This window comes from Lolium rigidum, chromosome 5, assembly GCF_022539505.1.
Source record: "Lolium rigidum isolate FL_2022 chromosome 5, APGP_CSIRO_Lrig_0.1, whole genome shotgun sequence".
NCBI classification, from domain to species: domain Eukaryota; kingdom Viridiplantae; phylum Streptophyta; class Magnoliopsida; order Poales; family Poaceae; genus Lolium; species Lolium rigidum.
In genome coordinates, this window is record NC_061512.1 from 133,051,890 (window position 1) to 133,074,919 (window position 23,030).

Below are 23,030 nucleotides of genomic sequence, written 5' to 3' on the forward strand. Positions count from 1 at the left end.
ATGGGCGAAGAAATCTTGGTGGCTTGACAGTAAACAAGTGCCATTATTTCACTACTATTGTAAATTTACCCTCTTGCATTCCTATTTTTTATTCTTTATCAGCACATAAAAAGGTTTTGATTGTAATTTTACAATTTTTGTTATTGTGAAACAATAAAATATTCTCTTTTGGGGAACATGGCACCGACGAATATTTTACCTGTGTGGCTGTGTCCGACGGCTAAAGGCACACATACCACATCAAGCCCCCACCGCTGCACAACAAGAGGCCGCACAAAACCCTCGTCCCTGATTCTCCACAGCGGCGCTCGGTGGACATGGACGGGGCCGGCATGTCGGCGCCGCCGGAGCACGCCAACTCCTCGCATGCGCCCAACGGCAGCGGCGGCGGGATCAGTAAGGCCCCCTCCCCTCTCCCCTCTCCCCTCTCCCCCGTCCTCTGTCGCCGCCACCCTCCCCCCTCCTCGCTCCCCTTCCCCTACTTCGCTATTTCCGAGCCGGCTGTTCCGGATCGAGAATCTACAGATATCTTCCCCTTGTGCACCCAGACCTGCTGCTACTGCGTATCTTCTCAGAACTTGCTGCGGAATATTAGCATAGAACTGTCCCCAAATCCCAATTTTCAAATCCAAGAATGTGCCACGATGTCGTTTCCTGAGCTCTGGCACGCTTGATTTGCCGCAGGGGTGGAGAATTGCTACGTCTTCAAGAGCAGGCTGCAGGAGTACGCGCAGAAGGCCGGCCTCATGGCGCCGGAGTACCAGACCCTCAAGGAGGGGCCTTCCCACGAGCCAGTTTTCAGGTCCACCGTGCTCATCAACAACGCCAAGTACGAGTCGCTGCCCGGGTTCTTCAGCCGCAAGGCTGCCGAGCAGTCCGCTGCCGAGGTCGCGCTCATGGAAATCGGCAAGTCTGCTGCGGCGGCCACCAATGCGAGCATCCCTGCAGTCGTAAGTTTGTTCATTGGGGTTTTTTCTTATGTCTGGCTATGCTTATGTGAAATGGCTAGAAAGATTTCTTGTGTGTAACTTGTATGGTCAGAAAGAATTTTGTGTTCAACGTAGAAGTTAGCTAGTAAGGGGATGGGTGACGATCTATGTTCGTCCTATTTGGTGGTTGGGGAGAAGCTGACCACCTTCGTCCGCCTCAAACATGTAGTGAAATCACATCTGTTCTGCTGCCTACAACGTTTACATGTTTTCTTAAATATCAGAGATATGCTTCAGTCCAGTTGTGATGAAACACCCATTGAATAGGCTGTATGAATGCTAATATCGTTTGTGTTCCTTTACTTGTTAGTCTTTCAATAGCTTGGCTGTAGTATCTTAAGGTGCACAGGAGAGCTGTTGTTATTTCACGACTTTGCCAAATTCAACACTAGTGTCGTTGACTCTCACTTGTTTGTGTTTATTTCTGAAGGAAATTGCTCCTATTTATTCAAGCTCCTCATTTTACTAGTGTCTTCCCTAAACGCATGAAGTTAGTAGTAATGAAGATGCAGAAACTTCTACTTTTTGGTTTCCATGGGGAGGTTTCCCTCATTAGAACAAGAAAATTTGCACCTCACAGTACAAGTGTCGAATTTTGCTATCATGTCTAAAGCCATGCTTTATAGGATTTGACTTTTCCTAGTTCTTAGGGGAATGATTAAATTATGATAACAATCTACTAGTCTCTTTCCTGGATGCTGTGCTTTCTTGACACATCTTCCCATGCTTTCCAGCAAGAAACTGGCCTGTGCAAGAATCTTCTTCAGGAGTATGCTCAGAAGATGAATTACGCTATTCCATCATATATTTGCATCAAACAAACTTCAGGAGTAGGTTCTTTCATATGCACCGTAGAGATTGGTGGAATACATTACATTGGTGCCACAGCACGTACAAAGAAAGAGGCAGAGATAAAAGCTGCCCGAACTGCTCTTCTTGCCATCCAAGGTATTTTTTCCTGTTCTGTTCGTTTCGAAAGAGTGTTTTTTCTTGTTCAATCCTAGCTATTCTGCCGAAATTGTACTGCTTTCCTCCTTGCGGTGTTGGGTTGGACATTGAATCATCCACATGCTATATTTGTTTGCAGGCCAATCAGAGGGTTGTGCAAATGGTAGCACAAAATATATTGTTGTGCCTGGAAAAAGGCAAGGTAAGGAGCCAGAGAAAAGGCCAATTGAAACTCCAAAACCACTCAAGGCCAAAAAAGGTGGTTTCAAGAAGCAACGGAACAAGCAGAAATTCATCAAGAATAATGGCCAAGCAGTTAATGTAGAAAAGAATGAAGAATTGCCTGGAGACAGTCATCAATTTGATGTTCCCATGGAGCCAGCGGAAACAACACAAGATCCATCCATTGACACTGTAATGCTGCAACCTGATGAAGAAACTATAAGAATGGACCATGAGCCGATGAGTGACACTGCGATTCTGCAACCTGATGTGGAAGCTAGAAAAGTAGAACAGGAGTCACCCAGTGACACTGCAGTTCTGCAAGCTCATGAGGAAGCTGGAAGAGTTGAACATGAACCACCCAATGATACTCCAATGGTTCTACATAATGAGGAATCTAGAAGTGTAAAGCAGGAGCCACTCATTGACACCGCAATGCCTCAACCTCATGTAGAAGATAGAAGTGTGGAACCAGAGCCACCCAGAGATGCTGCAATTCTGCAAGCTAATGAGGAAGCTGGAAGAGTTGAACAGGAGCCACCCAGTGATACTCCAATGGTTCTACATAATGAGGAAGCTAGAAGTATAAAGCAAGAGCCATTCATTGACACTCCAATGCCCCAACCTCATGTAGAAGATAGATGTTTGGAACCAGAGCCACCCAGAGATGCAGCAGTGGTGCAACCTAATAAGGAACCGAGAAGTGTAAAGCAGGAGCCACTCATTGACGCAGCAACACCTCAACCTCACGTGGAAGGTAGAAGTGTGGAACCGGAGCCACCCAGAGACGAAGTGATGCAACCTAATGAGGATCCTAGAAGTGTAAAGCAGGAACCACACATTGACACTGCAGTTCCTCTACCTAATGAGGTAGCTAAAACAAGTGTGACTAATGTGTCTCCGAACGACTCCACAATAGAGCAGCAACCTAATGCAGAAGCTACAAGCATAAAGGAGGAGCCACTGAGCAACACAACAGTACCACAACATGACGAAGAAACTAGAATTGTAAACCAGGAGCCACCCAGCAATGGTTCATAGCTGCTACCAATTAAGGAACCTAGCGTTTAAGAACAGTGAATCTTTGTCCAAACACAAGGGCCAAACTATGGGAGATATGCCAGATCATTCATCTGCCTTTATGAGCGCAAAATAAATTGTGGTGCTTGAATCAAAATGGGCCTTTCAGTTTTACGTCTTGATCTGTATTAATTCTGAATAGCTGGCTTTGCAATTTAGAAATTTTTGCAAAACAGATGAGAAGTATTTGGGCGGAGCATAGTTAGCCTATGCTTGCCATTAGTTATTAGAAAGTTTGTATGCCTGACAATATGATCTTGGATCCATCTATGTTAAGTAGTCTGATCTGATCAATGAACTATTGTTAATGAATAATCACCATTCGTTATTAGAAGTACATGCTATGCCACCATTTTGAAATCTAAAATTACAGCAACACTTTTTAGGGATTTCCAAGCCAAAGCAAATAGCAGAATATCTGACGTATTTTTAGGTGTATTTGCTCCAGACTTTCAGTAGCAAAATAATCCCTAAATATATGCCTAGGTTCACGGAGATAGTATCAGTTCTTGCAGCCACATGGCTGTTCTGTTGTTAGTGCTAGCTTAGCAACTCCTATATAAACATTATCCCTAAATCTCAATCCTGCTATACCCTTGCACCTTCCTGACTTGATTCTCAGCCATTATCCTCCTGGCTTCTTCCGCACAATGCCACTCTCCATCCCCAGCGAAGACGTTGGAAAGCGAAACATAGGCGCCATCATTGCTTGGCAACATTCTCAGGATTTGCTGTGCTGCAAGCACTCCCAGTTCTTTGTTCCCGTGGATGCGGCAACCATTCAGCAGAGTCCTCCAAACCGCAGGCCACGGTTGGAAAGGCATTACCTCAATCACGCCTTTGGCCTCGTGGAGGAGCCCTTTCCGCGCCAGGAGATCGACTAGGGTGGCAAAGTTTGCCCTCGTAGGATTCATACCCTGATCTTCAGACAGCATCACACTGAATACAAGCTTTCCCTGCTCTATCAGCCCAAAATGGCTGCACGCTGAGACAATGGCAACAAACGTAGCTGGAGTGGGAACCAATTGAGCTCGTGTCATATGTTGGTAGAGGCTGAGGGCTTTGTCGATCAGGCCGTGGTTGGCGTAAGCTGTCAGCATGGTGTTGTACAGTATGGGGTCACCGCTCGATGAAACAGTGACGAAAGCACTCTTCGCAGCGGCTATGTCACCACACTTTGCGTAGGCATCAACTAGAGCACTTGCCACACAGAAGTGCTTGCTGTGCCCTGTCCTGATAACAAGAGAATGGATGCATCTGCACTTCCTTATTAATGCAGCGTTTGCACAGGCATTCAGGACTGTAGCCAGGATGAATTCATCAGGTTTGTTCATGCAGTCACTTCTAAACAAGTCGAAAAGGAAAATGACATCATCGTTTAGGTTATTACTGAGGAATGAAGAGACGATGACTCCCCACGACACCAAATCCATCTTGCCAGTGTCTTCAATGACTTTCAGCGCACTCTGAACTGATCCGAAAGCCGCCTTTACCTTGATCAGTGAAGTCGACACAAACTGCTGTGAAGCGATACCTTGTTTCAGAATACTTGCATGGACTTGCTCATGGTTCTTTGGTTCATGAGCTTCTTGAAAGGCAGAAAAAACAGCTGAATAGGTGAACTCATCCGGTCTTTCTCCGAAGCAAACCATATCGCGGAAGAGCCTCATTGCATCCTCTGAACAGCTGTATAGACCATAACCTGCGATCATCTCGTTCCAAGTCACGGTGTTTCTGAAACTGAGGTTACTGAAGAAGCCATGTGCACAATAGAGCAATCCACATCTAGACAGCATGTTGATAACTGCATTTGCTACAAGAACACTGTCAGAGTAGCCATAACGATAGGCAAGCCCAAATATCTGAAGACCAAGTGAGGCATTCTCTTTGGCACCAGCCAGCCTCAGCATGGTAGATAAAGTGACTTCATTGGGCTTACCACCCGATTGTTTCATCTCAGCAAAACAGCCCACAACTGCCCTCTCATCTTCATCATGCGCGAAACCAGATATCACCGTATTCCAAGAAATTGTGTCCTTGTGCCGAATCCTACCAAAAACAGCCATGGCAATGCCCATCAGCCCAGCTCTGAAATACATATCAACAAGCGCATTCATCACCGAGGTATCAGACTCAAACATGTTATGGATGACACTGCCATGCAGCTGCCGCCCAAAATCCAACTCCCCGGCGATCAAACATGCCTTGACAGCTGAAACGTAGGTGAACATGTCAGCTGCTAGCCCACACTGGTGCATCAGAGACGCCACAATCAGAGCGTCACGCCCAAAACCATTGGATACATAGCCATCCAGCATCGCGTTCCAGCAAGTCAAATCTTTGCGCCGTATCTCCGCAAATGCGAGCTCCGCAGCAGCTACACGCCCATGCTTGGCATACATGAGCAGCAGCGAGCTTCCTACAAAAGGATCGGCATCCACACCAACCTTAACCGCGACGCCATGGAGCGAAAGACCAAACTGGAGCTTGACATGTGCCATGGACTGGTCACACGCAGCACGGAGCGCGCTGGCGAGGGCGAACTCGTTGGGGCAGAAGCCGTCCCTGATCATGGAGACAAACAACTTGATTCCCAGTTCTGGCGCACCGCTGCGTACCGAGCCAGACACCATGGCGGTCCAGGAAACCAGGTTCCTGTGCAGCAATTCATCGAACACCTGGAGCGCGTGCCCGAGGAGCCCGAATTTGGAGTAAGATATGAGCAGGTGGTTCGTAGTGAAGGTGTCACCCGACATGCCGAGCTTGAGAACCTGGGCGTGGAGGTGCGAGGGTGGCCTGGAGGAGGGTGAGGCCATGGAGAGCGCATGGGCAAGGGCGAGGGGGGCCGGCGACCTCGGGTTTGTGAGGCTGGAATAACCCCTCGCGTGGAAAAATAATGCTGACGCTCTCATGAGTTCATCGTGTGTTCTTTTGTATGGTACTAGTATATATACTCCCTTTATTTCGTATTGTTACTCTGCGGGTTGGCCAAAATCAAACTTTGTCAAGTTTAACTAATGTTATACAAAAATATATTTTTTATTTAGAAAATAAAAATAATATCATTAGTACCATAATGTAATGTACTATTATATCATTTACATTTGATTATGTACATACTGATATTTTATATTGTATAGTTAGTTGGTCAAAGATTACAAACCTTAACTTCAACAAACCTTATATTTGGAATAATATGGAACGAAGGGAGTAGTACTCCTTTAGTTGGAATACAAATGGATATAGCAGTGAATATAGAGGAAAACACGAAAGCAGTGGCCTTCAAATTTGCGAAAACAAAGTCGAACTTTTGCCCTAGCATTGAGAATTGACAATTTCGTACATTCACATTTTTTGGCTAGAAAATATATTTTACGGGTAAAGTAGGAACTTTATTAAGCGAGATGGGTTACAAGTCGATCATGGTCTAGATCCTGAAGAATAGCTTCAGGTCCACAGCCTGGTTACTGATTTCTCATCCATATTGTACAACATATTGTGCAATTATATGACTTACTTCTAAAGCGCCAAATCGAACACGATGCATGTGCAATTTCAGAACTCCAAATATGTGAACTATGCAACTGTAAAAATAAATTAATGTTGTGCAGTGTTGCGCTTCAAAATTTGAAAACTAACCCAAAAATCGGACAAGAAACATTGAGTTTCAAAATGTGCGAAAACAGAAAAATTGCACAAACTCAAATAATGTGCAATTGTGGGTTCGAATGCTCATTTCTAAGTCTATTATTGTCTGAAATAGTTATGTGCAAGTTCAACATTTGAAAGCTACGAACTATGTATATGTGCCACCATTTTTTTGAGAATGATGCCAAGAGTTAGCAGAAGGAGAGAGGACAAGCACGGTCAGAGGCGGGGAAGCTCCATGCTAAGCGGAGCAGAAGAGGTTGTTGAAGATCACGTATTCACGTCGTTCCTGGCCTTCCATGGTCTCCAAAGAACTGCTCTAACGCCGAGGCGCCACGCATTTCCCAAACAGAGTTGTAGTCATCACAGGTGACACCGAGCCGCCGCCATGTCTCTACGGCTACGGTACACTTGAAGAATATGTGCCAGCAAGTTTTGGTGGCAGTGCATCGTTCAGAGGATTCGGAGGGGAAGGTAGCCTTCGAGTGGAGGTTCGCTCTAGAGCTGAGAGGGTCGACGTCTGCGAGATAGCAGAAATTTTGATCGCCGAGGAGTCCAGTTCTTCTCGACGACCAATTTAATCTCGGCCTTAATGGTCTGAATTTCAAGAGATCTTTTTGTGAGATCAACGACGCTAACACATGTGACATCTTTCTTTCGGAGTCTGCCTCCTCCTTCTCGACAATCAACCTCTTTAAGGTCTCACTAAATACAAGTGTGAACGCATCATGTTTGAGATCGGCCTTGGTGATCTTATCGCACGCTGGCCAAGATGGAAGGCCACTATTGCTTGGGCCACCTTCTTCGGAATCAATGATCGATGATACATCCTCCCGCCATTTTTGAGACTCTTTTTTTTTTTGTATATGTATAACCTAGTTTTTTACTTGGGACACTCCTTGATCTCCCTCCAACGGCGGCACAATGTGAAGGACATATTTTCATGACATGTCTTGAAGTACTCCAAAGCAAGGGAATCAACACATATGGTGAGTATATCAATGTACATTGCCATATTTGAAATGGCTGAGATCTTACCATGTCCGCAACGCCGAGGCCGCTCAAAGGGCTCTTAAGCACATGTTCGATTGCCCAACGTCGAGGCCAGGCACAACAAGGCCTCCATGCAAAGATGGGACCTCTGATGACGTTGGTCGCGACCCACTGAGCCGGGAGGGCAGCGCTATGACATGATGGACAGCGCATAGCGTCTCCACTGGTCCTCTAGACGACCATAGTTGTAGAGCCGGGTTTTTTTTGGCCGCGAACATGATTGAGCTTGTCGATTCGGTCTTGGCGGCCTAGGCCCTGGCCGTGTCCATAAAAACAAAATGAGTTCTTTTGTACAATTATGAATTGGGTGGCCTCTTGTGGATTCCTCCAACTATATGAATGAAGTGGGGGGCATGAGTAAGAGCATGTTTAACAAGTAATGCATAATAGGTCAAAAAATTGGTGATGTAAAATTTATAACATCACAAAAAATGGGATATACACCACATTTTCTAGTTATTTGTTTACAAGATGATATAAAATAGGGCATGCCCCGTCACATAAGGTGAAGTAAAATATTGCACGAGCAAATGGTACTTAATTATTACATTACAATACAAATAGTTCATCAAATGGTTCATCAAGTAGCACATGAATCAACACACAAACAACATCGAGTTCATCATATACAACAACATGACATAGAGATAAACCTAGTGGTTTTGTTGCCCATTCCACCTCCACCACTCTTCGATGGGATCCTTTTGAATATATTCTTGCACATACGAATCTCTGTTTTTCTCGTATGCATCAAGAAAGCGCGCGTCTCGATTTCTACCTCTATGTGGTTGCACATGTTGACCATCAAGTCGTAGATGCCATAGACCTCATTCCTGCCAGGACCTTTTCTCAATGATCGTGTTATGTATGATAACCAAAGAATTCATGATGTACCAAAGGATCTTTTGATCCCAAAACCTATCCGACCCTCTTACAAGTAGCAAATTAGTCTTGCAAAATCTCAAATGCTCGCTCTGCATCTTTTCGTTCCACCGCTTGAGCATTATCGAATTGGAGTTCTTTCTTACCGAGTGTGTGAGAGTGTGTGTGTGTGGGTGGGGCGGGGGGGGGGGGGGAGTAGCTTCACAAATGTTGCCCACTTCGGATAGATGTCATCCGCAAGGTAGTACACCATTTTGTAAGTCCACCCGTTTGCTTGAAACTCCACCGGTGGTGACTCACCATTGACTAGTTTTGCAAGAAGAGGTGACGATTGGAGAACATTTATGCCATTGCAAGAACTGTACATCCGAAAAATGCAATATCCATGTCTCGGCCACGACCTCAAGAATGATGGTGGGATCCTTCTTGTGCCCCCTTATTGTCCATGCCATAATGCGGATAGTTATTCCACCTCCAATGCATGCAATTAGTGGAGCCGAGCATACCTAGAAACCCACGTGTTATGTTCTTCTCCAACAATCGAGCCGTGTCTTGATCACTGGGCGCTCTCAAGATTTAGGCCCGAATGCCTCAACCATTACCACTTCACAGTTGATGCTCTAGCTCTTACTCACTGCCAATTGATTGATGACCCACAAGTATAGGGGGTGTATCGTAGTATTTTCGATAAATAAGAGTGTCGAACCCAACGAGGAGCAGAAGGTGTTAACAAGCAGTTTCGATGAAGGATTCACTGTAAATGCTCACAGATAAGTATTCAGGGGGTTTTGATATAGCAGATGAATAAAGTACAAGTAAGTAAAGTGCGAGAGAAATAATTGCAGCGAGTGGCCCAATCCTTTTTAGCACAAATGACAAGCCGGTTTGTTTACTTATAATGACCAAACGTTCTTGAGGACACACGGGAATTTAGTCTAGTGCTTTCGCTTCATATAGCTGATTAATCTTCATTGTTTTGATAAGTGTTGTGTGGGTGAACCTATGCTAATGCACCGCCCTTCCTAGGACTAATACATACTTGTGATTATACCCCTTGCAAGCATCCGCAAATACAAGAAAGTAATTAAGATAAATCTAACCACAGCCTTAAACTCGAGATCCCGCTATCCCTCCCGCATCGATATACCAACGGGGGTTTAGGTTTCGTAACTCCGGCAACCCCGCAATTAGCAAACGAATACAAGATGTATTCCCCTAGGCCCATAAATGGTGAAGTATCATGTAGTCGACGTTCACATGACACCACTAGAAGAATAACACCACAACTTAAATATCATAACATTGAATACTAACCAACATACTTCACTACTAACATTTAGACTTCACCCATGTCCTCAAGAACTAAACGAACTACTCACGAGACATCATATGGAACATGATCAGAGGTGATATGATGATGAATAACAATCTGAACATAAACCTTGGTTCAATGGTTTCACTCAATAGCATCAATAACAAGTAGAAATCAATACCGGGAGAGTTTCCCCTATCAAATAATCAAGATCCAACCCTAATTGTTACAGCGGTGACGAGGTGCAGCGGTGGAGATGGCGGTGATGATGATGAAGATGATGGTGATGATGGAGATGATGTCCAGCTCGATGACGGTGACGATGGCGTCGATTTCCCCCTCCGGGAGGGAATTTCCCCGGTGGATTTCAGCCTGCCGGAGAGCTCTTTTCTCTCTGGTGTTTTCCGCCCCACAAAGGCAGCTGTGACTCTTCGCGACTATCCTCTGGAGCTTAGGTTTTCGGGACGAAGAAGTACGCGAAGGAGAGGAGGCCAGAGGGGGCTGTGGGCCCCCTCCCCACAAGGCGGCGCGGCCAGGGCAGGGCCCGCGCCGGCCTATGAGGGGGCCCATGGCGGCCCTCCTCGGCTCCACCTTTTGGCTACCTCCATCTTCTGGAAAAATAGGATTTTCAGTATAATTCCCTTCAGTTGTTGATCTTCCGAAATATTGCATTCCGATGGTGCTTTTTCCAGCAGAATCCTGACTCCGGTGCGCGATTCTCCAATAGTCTTGGAACATGCAAAATAGATGAAATAACATAAGTATCATCTCTAAATATGAAAAGATATCAATGAATAACAGTAAATTATGATATAAAATAGTGATGCAAAATGGACGTATCAACTCCCCCAAGCTTAGACTTCGCTTGTCCCCAAGCGAAACTGAGCTCAGTAAACAAGACCAAATGTTTATGGAGTGAAGAGTCGATAAATAAAATACGGATAAGAAGCATCATATTAATTCACACAAGACATTCTAGTAGACAACTTCCTCATATAATTCAACTTGAAACAAGTAGAAGGTAATCACAAATAAAGGTGCATAAGAAATCATAATTGGTGATGGCAAACTTCGTTCTTGGTCAGAGAACAGATTAACGATTATACTTATCTATTGAGCAGCGCTCTTATATTAAAGCTTATAACAAGACTTGCATACTCAATCATAATAATTTCCTCATAATCATTGATAACCTTCAAAGCTATATTCATTCAGATAAAACTTGTACTAAACAAGGAAGAATAAAAGGCATGATTAAGTAGATCACAATATAGATGGTTGGATCACAACAACTCAATTGCTTGCTTAAGATGGAGGGAAATAGGTTTACTGACTCAACATAAAGTAAAAGATAGGCCCTTCGCAGAGGGAAGCAGGGATTAAATCATGTGCTAGAGCTTTTTAAGTTTTGAAATCATATAGAGCATAAAAATAAAGTTTGAGAGGTGTTTGTTGTTGTCAACGAATGGTAATGGGTACTCTAACCCCCTTGCCAAACAGACTTCCAAAGAGCGGCTCCCATGAAGGACGTTATCTCCACCAGCAAGGTAGATCATCCCTCTTCTATTTTGTTTACACATGTACTTTAGTTTATTTAAGGATGACACTCCTCCCAACCTTTGCTTTCTCAAGCCATGGCTAGCCGAATCCTCGGGTGCCTTCCAACATTTCACATACCATGGAGGAATGTCTATTGCAAAATTAAGTTGCTTACTGACGAATCAGGGCAAAACATGTGAAGAGAGTTATTAATGAAAGTTGATTAATTGGGGTTGGGAACCCCGTTGCCAGCTCTTTTTGCAAAATTATAGGATAAGTGGATGAAGCCACTAGTCCATTAGTGGAAGCTGCCCAACAAGATTGAAAGATAAAACACCACATACTTCCTCATGAGCTATAAAACATTGACACAAATAAGATAACTTGGAATAGCAAGGAAATACCACATAGTAGGTAGTTATGGTGGACACTGATGGCATAGGTTTGGTTTAAGGGGTTTGGATGCACGAGAAGTATTCCCTCTCAGTACAGGTTTTTGGCTAGCAAGGTTGATTAGCAAGCATAAGAGTTGAGGGAAACAAACAAATATACATGTGATAGAAACAATCATGCATCTTCCTTGTAAGCACAAACAATTTTAACTTCAGAATACTAAGCTAGGAACTAACAAGAAAGATAATAACATATCTACATGTATTTCCTCTTTTCTACTTAAACTCAAAGTGTTGTTGCTATTGACCAATGCTAAGTTTTCCAAAACCAAATAGATTTACTCAATGCTCCCAAAGTGATACCAATACTAACAACAAGATCAATCATATAATAGAGATTGCAAACTAAAATAAGATGTGCAATATGTAAATGATAAAACTTCTCATTAATATTCCATAACGATAACTCACACCAAGGGATACATAGATAACCAACCGAAGAGAGATACTTCCATACCGCAACACATCTTATATGATAACTTCCCTACTCATGATATGACACTACTTGATAGTAAAAAGGTAAAAGATAGTGATGATGTGATACCGCGGCACTCCCCCAAGCTTGGAACAAACGGAGGGGGTGCCAATACCGATGATGAATTACTCTGTCGGCGGTGGTGATGAATTCTTCCCATCATCAGACTTCCAAGGAAGAGGCTCTCCATCAACAAACGACATCTTGGTCTCAGGAATCCTGAAACTAGCAGCATAGCTTATGTGTTTAAACCTGTTTTCATACTCACGAGTTTTGATTTTGAACATCATAGAGTTGAGCTTGGAGTTTGTTGGTGGTGTCGTGAAGTGAGAGGATATCGTTCCACAGCTTTGCAGTCTCCTTCTCGTGTTCATCTATAAGTTCAGACACGATCTTGTGGAAAATGTCCACCTCACGCTCAGCCATCTTCTTGTAGTTAAAGACCTCTTGTTCTAGCTTCTCCATCTTGTCTTCCAGGCTTCCTTCTCCTTTAGGACCCCGGACATCTTCAATCTGCAACTCTCCATCTACGAGCAGCAATTCCTTGGGGTGCATCTTCAACTCGCTCATGTACGGGTTGACGACGTCCTCAAAGAAGCTGTCCTTTGGAGTTCCCGACGAAGACATGGTGTCTCTAGATCAAGCAGATCCTGGCAGAAAATAGCTCGAAACAAAACGCGACGAGAAAACGATATACGGACCTCCAGGGGTCCGGGGGATTATATAACAGAAATTTTCACGACAAACGGAAAGTACCAGGTCGAACCAGAGTCGGAGGGGGGCAACGAGGGGCCCTCCTCATAGGGCGGCGCGGCCAGGCTGGGGCGCGCGCCGGCCTATGAGGGCACGCCCTCGTGCGTCTCCTCCACTCCGTTTCAATCTCGTAATTTTTCATATTTCCCAAAAATAGCAAAAACATTGTTCGGAAAGTTAAACGCGGACTTTTTCTTACCAGTACTGTTACCTATACAAAGTCGAACTCTGCAGGACTGTCAATTTGACCTTTGATGAAAGCTTCCGGAGTTACCACTCGAATAACATCAACATATTCATTATAAGAATCACCGGAGATATAATGCTTGAGTCTTTGTCCATTCACCACTTGTGTGGCATTACCTTGCAGAGAGCTAATTTTAATTGCTCCTGAACGATACACCTCATCAATGACATATGGTCCTTCCCATTTTGAGAGTAATTTCCCTGCAAAAAATCTGAGACGAGACCGATACAATAGAACTTTATCCCCAATAATATTAAATTCTCTTTTGATAATTCTTCTATCATGCCATTTCTTAACTTTCTCTTTAAAGAGTTTAGCATTTTCATAAGCTTCACTTCTCCATTCATCCAGAGAACTTAATTGTAGCAATCTCTTCTTACCGGCAAGTTTAGGATCTTTATTTAGTTCTCTCACAGCCCAGTAAGCTTTGTGCTCTAGTTCTAAAGGTAAATGACAAGCTTTCCCATAAACCATTTTATACGGTGACATACCCATAGGATTTTTATAAGCAGTTCTATAAGCCCATAGTGCTTCCTTCAATTTAATATCCCAGTTCTTTCTAGATTTATTAACATTCTTTTGCAAGATAGATTTAATCTCTCTATTTGATAATTCTACTTGCCCACTAGTTTGAGGATGATAAGCGGAAGCAATTCTATGATTAATACCATATTTAGCAAGAGTTTTTCTAAAACCACCATGAATAAAATGAGAACCTCCATTAGTCATAAGGTATCTAGGAACTCCAAATCTAGGAAAAATAATATCTAAAAGCATTCTTAAAGAGGTCTCACCATCAACACTTTTTGTAGGTATGGCTTCCACCCATTTAGTAACATAATCAACAGCGACAAGTATATGAGTGTTACCTTCGAAGAAGGGAAAGGACCCATGAAGTCAAATCCCCAACAATCGAATGGTTCAATAACAAGAGTATAATTCATAGGCATTTCATTGCGTCTGGAGATATTACCAACCCTTTGACATTCATCACAAGATAAAATAAACTTCCTTGCATCTTTGAAGAGAGTTGGCCAATAGAAACCTGATTGTAGAACCTTTTGCGCAGTCCTATCTCCGGCGTGATGTCCTCCATAAACACTACCATGACACTTACTCAATATCTCTTGTTGTTCATATTCGGGAACACATCTTCGCAGAATACCATCCACTTCTTCTTTATATAAGTGTGGGCATCCCAAAAATAATGCCTCAAGTCATAAAATAATTTTCTCCTTTGCTGAGCTGAAAAGGTTGGAGGCAAGTACTTGGATACAATAAAGTTAGCATAATCAGCGTACCAAGGACTATCTCGCGAGCTCACCTTTATTACAGCCAGTTGTTCATTTGGAAAACTATCATTAACAGGAACAGGATCATAAGCAATATTTTCCAATCTAGACAAATTATCAGCAACAGGATTATCAGCACCTTTCCTATCTATAATATGTAAATCAAATTCTTGCAAGAGAAGCACCCATCTAATAAGCCTTGGCTTAGCATCTTTCTTTGCCATAAGGTATCTAATTGCAGCATGATCAGTATGAATTGTAACTTTTGAATCAACGGTATAAGATCTAAACTTGTCACAAGGAAAGACTACAGCTAATAATTCTTTTTCAGTTGTAGCATAATTTCTTTGAGCAGCATCAAGAGTTTTGCTAGCATAATGAATAACATTCAATTTTTTATCTACTCGCTGTCCAAGAACAACGCCTACAGCAAAATCACTAGCATCACACATAATTTCAAAAGGCAAGTTCCAATCAGGAGGTTCAACTACGGAGCTAGTTGTTAAAGCTTTCTTTAGAGTTTCAAAAGCTTCCTTACAATCATCATCAAAAACAAAAGGTACATCTTTTTGAAGAAGATTAGTAAGAGGCTTTGAAATCTTGGAGAAATCTTTAATAAATGTCCTATAAAACCCAAGCATGACCAAGAACACTACGAATACCTTTAACATCCCTAGGATAGGGCATCTTCTCAATTGCTTCAACTTTAGCTCTATCAACTTCAATACCTCTCTCGGAAATTTTATGTCCCAATACAATTCCTTCATTAACCATAAAGTGGCATTTCTCCCAATTAAGAACAAGGTTAGTTTCTTCACATCTCTGCAATACTTTTCGCAAGCAATTATCAAAAGAATTCCCATAGACAGAAAAATCATCCATGAATACCTCTTGATGAGGACATCCCATCTCTTGATACAACCGCTGTACCTACAGCCACACAAATACAAGGACCAATCACTCGAGCTCGTGCCAAACAACTTAACTATCAGGTACTTTCGTTTCTTGGAACAATTCCTCACATACATGAGAATATGATGCTGCCTAAATCAGATATGTTTGTTACTCTTAGGAATGATGGACCAAGCATGGATGAGGAGGACAAGCATTGGAGCATGATCACGCATGGAGGAGATGGCAGCAAGCGTTTGAGGATTGAAGATGACGCCGCAAGTGGAGATTTCAGAACTTTGAAGCCACCATAAGAAGAGATGAAGACATGGACGAAATATAGAGTTTCCCACTTCATAATTTCGTCCATAGCATGTTATGGTGCTGCGTCACCTTTAGTTTTGGGCCAGGCCCATGTCATTTTCGCAGGATTTAAGTCAGCCACTTTTTAGAGTCCGTATTGAAGGGGGAAAGGCTTTCTAGGGTTTGGTTCGACCACCATACGTATGGTTGGCCGAAACCCCACCTTTTCCTCCTTTAAATACCCCCATAGCCGTCACGTTTAGACTCGGATTTTGATTAGATTAAAAGTTAGCCATCGCTGCAACTCTCGTGTACTTCTTTTGAGGCCAACGCCCGAACAAGACCGACTATTCGGAATCCCACCTTTTCAATAAAGCTTTCATCTATATATCCGCAATATTCGATTGCAATATTAGTTCTTACTTGTTCTCGATTTCGGGTAGGAATTAAGACCCTCGTCTGGTCGGGCGATCGTGCATCCGCAAGATCGGTAACTCCCGGAGATTGTCCTAGCGATTGCATTGGCGCACGAGCTTTGCACGTGTAGTCGGATCGTCAAGCACGAACTCCACCAACAAATCGACGCTATCATACTCTCATCGAAAGATCGGCCACCTTTGCCCTATCAAGTGGTATCGGATTTCGAGGTTGCTCGGTGAGATTTTACTTGTTTTCGTAGTGTAGATTGCATCTCGCCATCATACCCATAAACCACGAAAAAGCCAAAAATACTGTTAGGGTTTTTAGATCATAGTTCCCATAAACCCCTGCCACGTCTTGCATTGTCTTTTCGGTTTTGCATAGTTGAATTTGTGTCTCGCATCTTCGTGTCGAGTTGCTTGGTCTTAGCGTCTAGTTCCTTTAGAGTTTCGAGTTCTGGTCATATTAGTCACGCCGCCGCCGCCACTCGCACCATACGCAGATCACCGCCACCACCACCACCATATACTTCCGCCACTGCCATATACACCCTGCCATATACTTCCGCCACTGCCATATACACCCTGCCATATACTTCCGCCACTGCCATATACACCCTGCCATCTACTTCCGCCATTGCCATATACACCCTGCCACATACATCCGTATCCACCATATACCCTGTATCCTACCGCGACACGGATTCGTGTTGTTTCTCTGCCGCGACAGAGCCCGTGTAGAATTAGGTTTTATTGTTTTTCCTACTTAGTTGTTACCTTCTAATATCATCTTGCGCTGCAGAAAAATTTCCGTGAGATAAGTTTCGGCCGCCAGTAAAGAATTGGAAGGAGAGCAAAAAAAAAAAAAAAAAAAAAAAAAAAAGAGTCTGGAACCGCCTCCGAAAAAATTTTCTGGCTACATTGGTTTTTCAACTTGGCGATCACTTTTCGCCACTGGCCGTTATAGCGACATTTTTTTGGCGCCTGCGCGCTTTTCAGAGCACTTTCCAGAAATTTCGACAAAAATTTTCTGAGGCTACACTGTTTTTAGACCTTGGGGATCAGTTTGAGACACTTGCTATCATAGTGATTTTTCGCACCTCGCGTCGCCACATCATCGCCACCTCATCGCTGCTAGTTGCTTGTGTGCCGCGCCGTGACCTCGTTCGTGTTCTAGGCTCGCGTCTCTAGTACGGTCTAGCCTAGGACCAGCACAGTGCCGTTGTTGAGCATACTTTCAATACTGCATCGCTGTTTTGACAATTGCTGTTTTTGCTACCATATATAAGCCATCCTACTGACTCCACATATTGTCTCCACGTGCACCGTGTCGACCCCGTGTAATCGCTTTGGCAATCTTTGGAGAAGCTGATCTTTGTTGGTTGCCGTATCACCTTCCTCCTGTTTGGTAAGAACTTGTAAGAGCTTTGTATTTTGCTTGACGAATTGCGCGTGAACCACCATATTCCGTAGTTTCTAGGCATATACATTTGTGCTTTTTGAGTACTAACCATGTCAGGACCTACACCGGCCGCTGTTGACCCGGCCAAGATGACGAGTGAGGAGTTGCATGCTCACTTCACCCACCTTTTGGGTGGGCATGCACGCGATACCGAGGCGCGCATTGGTGACGTAGATGCCAAACTCACCGACGCGCTGGACAAGCCTGGATGGCCTCGAGGCAGCTTTCAACACCAAGCTCGACGCCAAGTTCCGGGAGTTGTTGACTCGGTTACCGCCGCCTCGCGCCAACGTGCAACGCCGCGCACGCCGCGTTCCTCGTGCGGACATTCCTGCGAGTACCGCTCCTGCTGCAGCGAGCCGCACATGACGCGCCTTCGATGAAGGCTACGAAGATTATGAAGGGGACGCGGACGAGCGAGGTAGATGAGAACGTCATCGGACGGCGAGGAAGTCCAACAACCCGCACCTGGTCGTCCACGGCAGCTGAACCGCCACGCTCGACCACCTCCACGCCCGGTACGTAATGATGATGATCATGTTGCTAAGCCGAAACTGAATATTCCGCCATTTGAGGGTAGATATAATCCCGATGCATATCTTACATGGGAATTGGAAGTAGAACAACGCTTTGCATGTTTAAAATACCCCGATCACTTGCGTGTTAGTGTCGCTACTTGTGAGTTCACAGATTTTGCATCTATTTGGTGGTCCGAATATTGTAGAACACATGCAGCAAATATTCCTGCTACTTGGACTGGGTTAAAACTTGCTATGCGTACTCGTTTTGTTCCTCCACATTATCAACGTGATTTGCTTGAAAAAATTGTCTCGCTTAGAACAAGGAAAAAATTCCGTAGAAGACTATTATCAAGAATTGCAAGCCGGCATGATTCGCTGTGGTATTGTAGAGGATAATGAGGCTATGCTTGCTCGTTTCTTTGGTGGTTTGAATAAAGAGATTCAGCATATTTTAGATTATAAGGAGTACAACACTATTACTCGCTTGTTTCATCTTGCTTGCAAAGCTGAACGTGAAGTGCAGGATCGTCAACCACCATGGAGAAGAACTAACGTTTCTGCAGGTCGTACATCGTCGTGGTCTCCGCGACAATCAGCGCCACAATCTCGTGGTACTGCACCGGCACCTACTACCTCCAAGTACACCGCGCCTGCATCACGAGCACCTCCTGCCTCTACACCAACACCATCGGCTGGTCCTCCTCGGAGTTCATCTTCCATGGCCTCCACGGGGAAGACGCGCGACATTCAATGTCGCAAATGCTTGGGATTTGGTCACATAGAGAGAGAATGCGGAACCAAGCGTGTGATGTTGGTGCGTGAAGATGGAGAATATGATTCCGCAAGTGACTTTGATGAAGATACATTGGCCCTTATTGCTGCACGTGATGGTGCCAACTCGATTACGAGAGAGAGATGGAGGTAATGGAAGGCGACACTCGCTGATCGGTACGGGAGCTTAGTTGCACGGCGTGTGTTGAGCGTGCAATTGAGCAAAGCTGAGCATGATCAACGCCACAATCTGTTCCAAACAAGAGGCGTTGTAAAAGAGCGAGCTATACGGATCATCATTGATGGAGGGAGTTGCAATAATTTGGCCAGCGTTGACATGGTGGAGAAGCTTTCTCTTCCTACAAGACAGCGCACACATCCATACTACATACAATGGTTTGAGAGCTCTCGGAAGCTCAAGGTAACAAGAACTACACGTGTGCATTTTACTATTGGTACATATTCTGATTTTGTGGATTGTGATGTTGTACCTATGCAAGCTTGTTCTTTGTTACTTGGTAGACCTTGGCAATTTGATAGAGAATCTGTTCATAATGGTAAAACTAATCGAGTATTCTCTTATGCATGATGGAAAGAAAATTGGTCTCAAACCTATGACTCCTGAACAAATACTAAAAGATGATCTTGCTAGAGCTAGTAGAGTAAAAAACGAGGAGAAACTTAAGAGTGAGAATCAGATTGTTGCTTGCAGATTTTGTTCCACATAAGACTAATACTAAATCTGATTCGAACCATGCTACTGAAATTCGTTTGAAAAATCCTTGTTTGCTTGCTAGCAAATCTGATATTGCTGAACTTGATGTGGACACTACTCAATGCTATGCTATCATTTGCAAAGAAGTTCTGTTTTCATTTGAGGATATGCCTCCTTCTTTTCCACTGCGGTTGCTAACCTTTTGCGAGAATTCATGGATGTGTTCCCACAAGATGTTCCCCCTGGACTACCACCTATCCGTGGCATCGAACACCAGATTGACTTGATTCCAGGAGCGTCGCTGCCCAACCGTGCACCATACCGTACCAATCCTGAAGAGACGAAAGAGATTCAGCGACAAATTCAGGTTCTCCAAGATAAAGGTTACATTCGTGAGTCTCTTAGCCCGTGTGCTTGTTCCTATTATCTTGGTACCTAAGAAGGATGGTTCTTCACGCATGTGTACTTGATTGTAGAACTATTAATAATATTACCATTCGATACCGTCATCCAATACCTCGTTTAGATGATATGCTTGATGAATTGAGTGGTTCTGTTATGTTCTCTAAAGTTGATTTGCGTAGTGGTTACCACCAGATTCGTATGAAATTAGGAGATGAATGGAAAACAGCGTTTAAAACTAAGTTCGGCTTATATGAGTGGTTAGTAATGCCCTTTGGTTTAACTAATGCACCTAGTACTTTCATGAGACTGATGAACGAAGTTTTACGTGCTTTTATTGGACGTTTTGTGGTGGTATACTTTGATGATATTCTGATTTATAGCAAATCTTTGGAGGAACATTTGGATCATTTACGTGCTGTTTTCAATGCGTTACGTGATGCACGTTTGTATGGTAATCTTGAGAAGTGCACCTTTTGCACCAATCGAGTTGCGTTTCTTGGCTATGTTGTTACTGCGCAGGGAATTGAAGTTGATCCAGCCAAGATTGAGGCAATTGAGAGTTGGCCGCAGCCAAAGACGGTCACACAAGTGAGGAGTTTTCTTGGCCTCGCCGGCTTCTATAGGCGCTTTGTTAAAGATTTTGGATCCATTGCTGCGCCGCTGAATGAGCTTACAAAGAAGGATGTGCCCTTTGTGTGGGGCGATGCACAACAAGACGCCTTCATGATTCTGAAAGATAAGTTAACACATGCTCCATTACTCCAACTTCCTGATTTCAATAAGACCTTTGAGCTTGAATGTGATGCTAGTGGAATTGGTTTGGGAGGTGTGTTATTACAAGAGGGCAAACCTGTTGCATATTTTAGTGAAAAATTGAGTGGGCCTAGTCTGAACTATTCTACTTATGATAAAGAATTATATGCACTGGTTCGGACATTAGAAACTTGGCAACATTATTTATGGCCTAAAGAATTTGTTATACATTCTGATCATGAATCTTTGAAGCATATTCGTAGTCAAGCTAAGTTGAATCGTCGCCATGCAAAGTGGGTTGAGTTTATAGAGTCTTTTCCTTATGTTATCAAACACAAAAAGGGTAAAGATAATGTTATTGCTGATGCTTTGTCGCGCCGTTATACTATGCTATCTCAACTTGACTTCAAGATTTTTGGATTAGAAACCATAAAGGAACAATACTTGCTTGATGCTGATTTTAAAGATGTGTTGCTGAATTGTAAAGATGGTAGAACATGGAACAAATTCGTCCTCAATGATGGATTTGTGTTCCGTGCTAACAAGCTATGCATCCCAGATGGTTCCGTTCGTCTTTTGTTGTTACGGGAGGCGCATGGAGGAGGATTGATGGGTCACTTTGGTGTGAAGAAGACGAGAGGATGTACTTGCTGCACACTTCTTTTGGCCACGTATGCGTCGAGATGTTGAGAGATTTGTGGCGCGCTGCACTACATGTCAAAAAGCTAAGTCTCGACTTAATCCACATGGTTTATATATGCCTCTTCCTCGTTCCTAGTGTACCTTGGGAGGATATTTCTATGGATTTCGTTTTGGGTTTGCCTCGTACACGAAGGGGAGGGATAGTATCTTTGTTGTTGTGGATAGGTTTTCTAAGATGGCACATTTTATTCCATGTCACAAAACTGATGATGCTACACATGTTGCTGATTTGTTCTTTCGCGAAATTGTGCGTTTACATGGTGTGCCAAATACTATTGTTTATGATCGTGATACTAAGTTTCTTAGCCACTTTTGGAGATGTTTATGGGCTAAGTTGGGGACTAAATTGCTGTTTAGTACTACATGCAATCCCCAAACTGATGGACAAACTGAAGTAGTAAATAGAACTTTGTCTACTATGCTGCGGGCTGTTTTGAAGAAGAACTTAAAATTGTGGGAAGAATGTTTACCTCATGTTGAATTTGCTTACAATCGCTCGCTGCATTCTACCACTAAGATGTGCCCATTTGAGATTGTTTATGGTTTTGTACCACGTGCACCTATTGATTTGTTGCCTTTACCATCTTCTGTGCAAAATAATTTGGATGCTACAAACCGTGTTGAATTGATACTAAAATTGCATGAGACTACTAAAGACAACATAGCACGCATGAATACTAAGTATAAAATTGCTGGGGATAGAGGAAGAAAACATGTTGTGTTTGATGTTGGTGATCTTGTTTGGTTGCATTTGCGCAAAGATCGTTTTCCTGAATTGCGCAAGTCGAAACTAATGCCACGCTGCTGCTGGTCCTTTTAAGGTGTTAGAGAAAATAAATGATAATGCATATAAACTTGAGCTTCTGCGAGAATTGGGTCCGGTTAGTCCTACATTTAACATTGCAGATTTGAAGCCTTACTTTGGTGAAGAAGAGGAGCTTTCGTCGAGGACGACTTCAATTCAAGAAGGGGGCATGATGAGGACATCCCATCTCTTGATACAACCGCTGTACCTACAGCCACACAAATACAAGGACCAATCACTCGAGCTCGTGCCAAACAACTTAACTATCGAGTACTTTCGTTTCTTGGAACAATTCCTCACATACATGAGAATATGATGCTGCCTAAATCAGATATGTTTGTTACTCTTAGGAATGATGGACCAAGCATGGATGAGGAGGACAAGCATTGGA

General features: G+C 43.5%; 2 protein-coding genes across 2 annotated transcripts; one reads left to right on the forward strand and one right to left on the reverse strand.

Moving 5' to 3' along the window:
- The first annotated feature begins 297 nt into the window (after positions 1–297).
- LOC124654261 (double-stranded RNA-binding protein 8-like) lies at positions 298–3,555 on the forward strand. Its single transcript, XM_047193278.1, has 4 exons — positions 298–396; positions 685–950; positions 1,724–1,937; positions 2,077–3,555. Exons 1-4 carry the CDS (start codon positions 318–320, stop codon positions 3,198–3,200), a joined length of 1,683 nt encoding a protein of 560 aa, XP_047049234.1. The 5' UTR covers positions 298–317; the 3' UTR covers positions 3,201–3,555.
- A 256-nt stretch (positions 3,556–3,811) lies between these two features.
- LOC124651523 (pentatricopeptide repeat-containing protein At3g09040, mitochondrial-like) lies at positions 3,812–5,812 on the reverse strand. The gene has a single exon (XM_047190602.1). It carries the CDS (start codon positions 5,810–5,812, stop codon positions 3,812–3,814), a length of 2,001 nt encoding a protein of 666 aa, XP_047046558.1.
- Between the last annotated feature and the right edge of the window lie 17,218 nt (positions 5,813–23,030).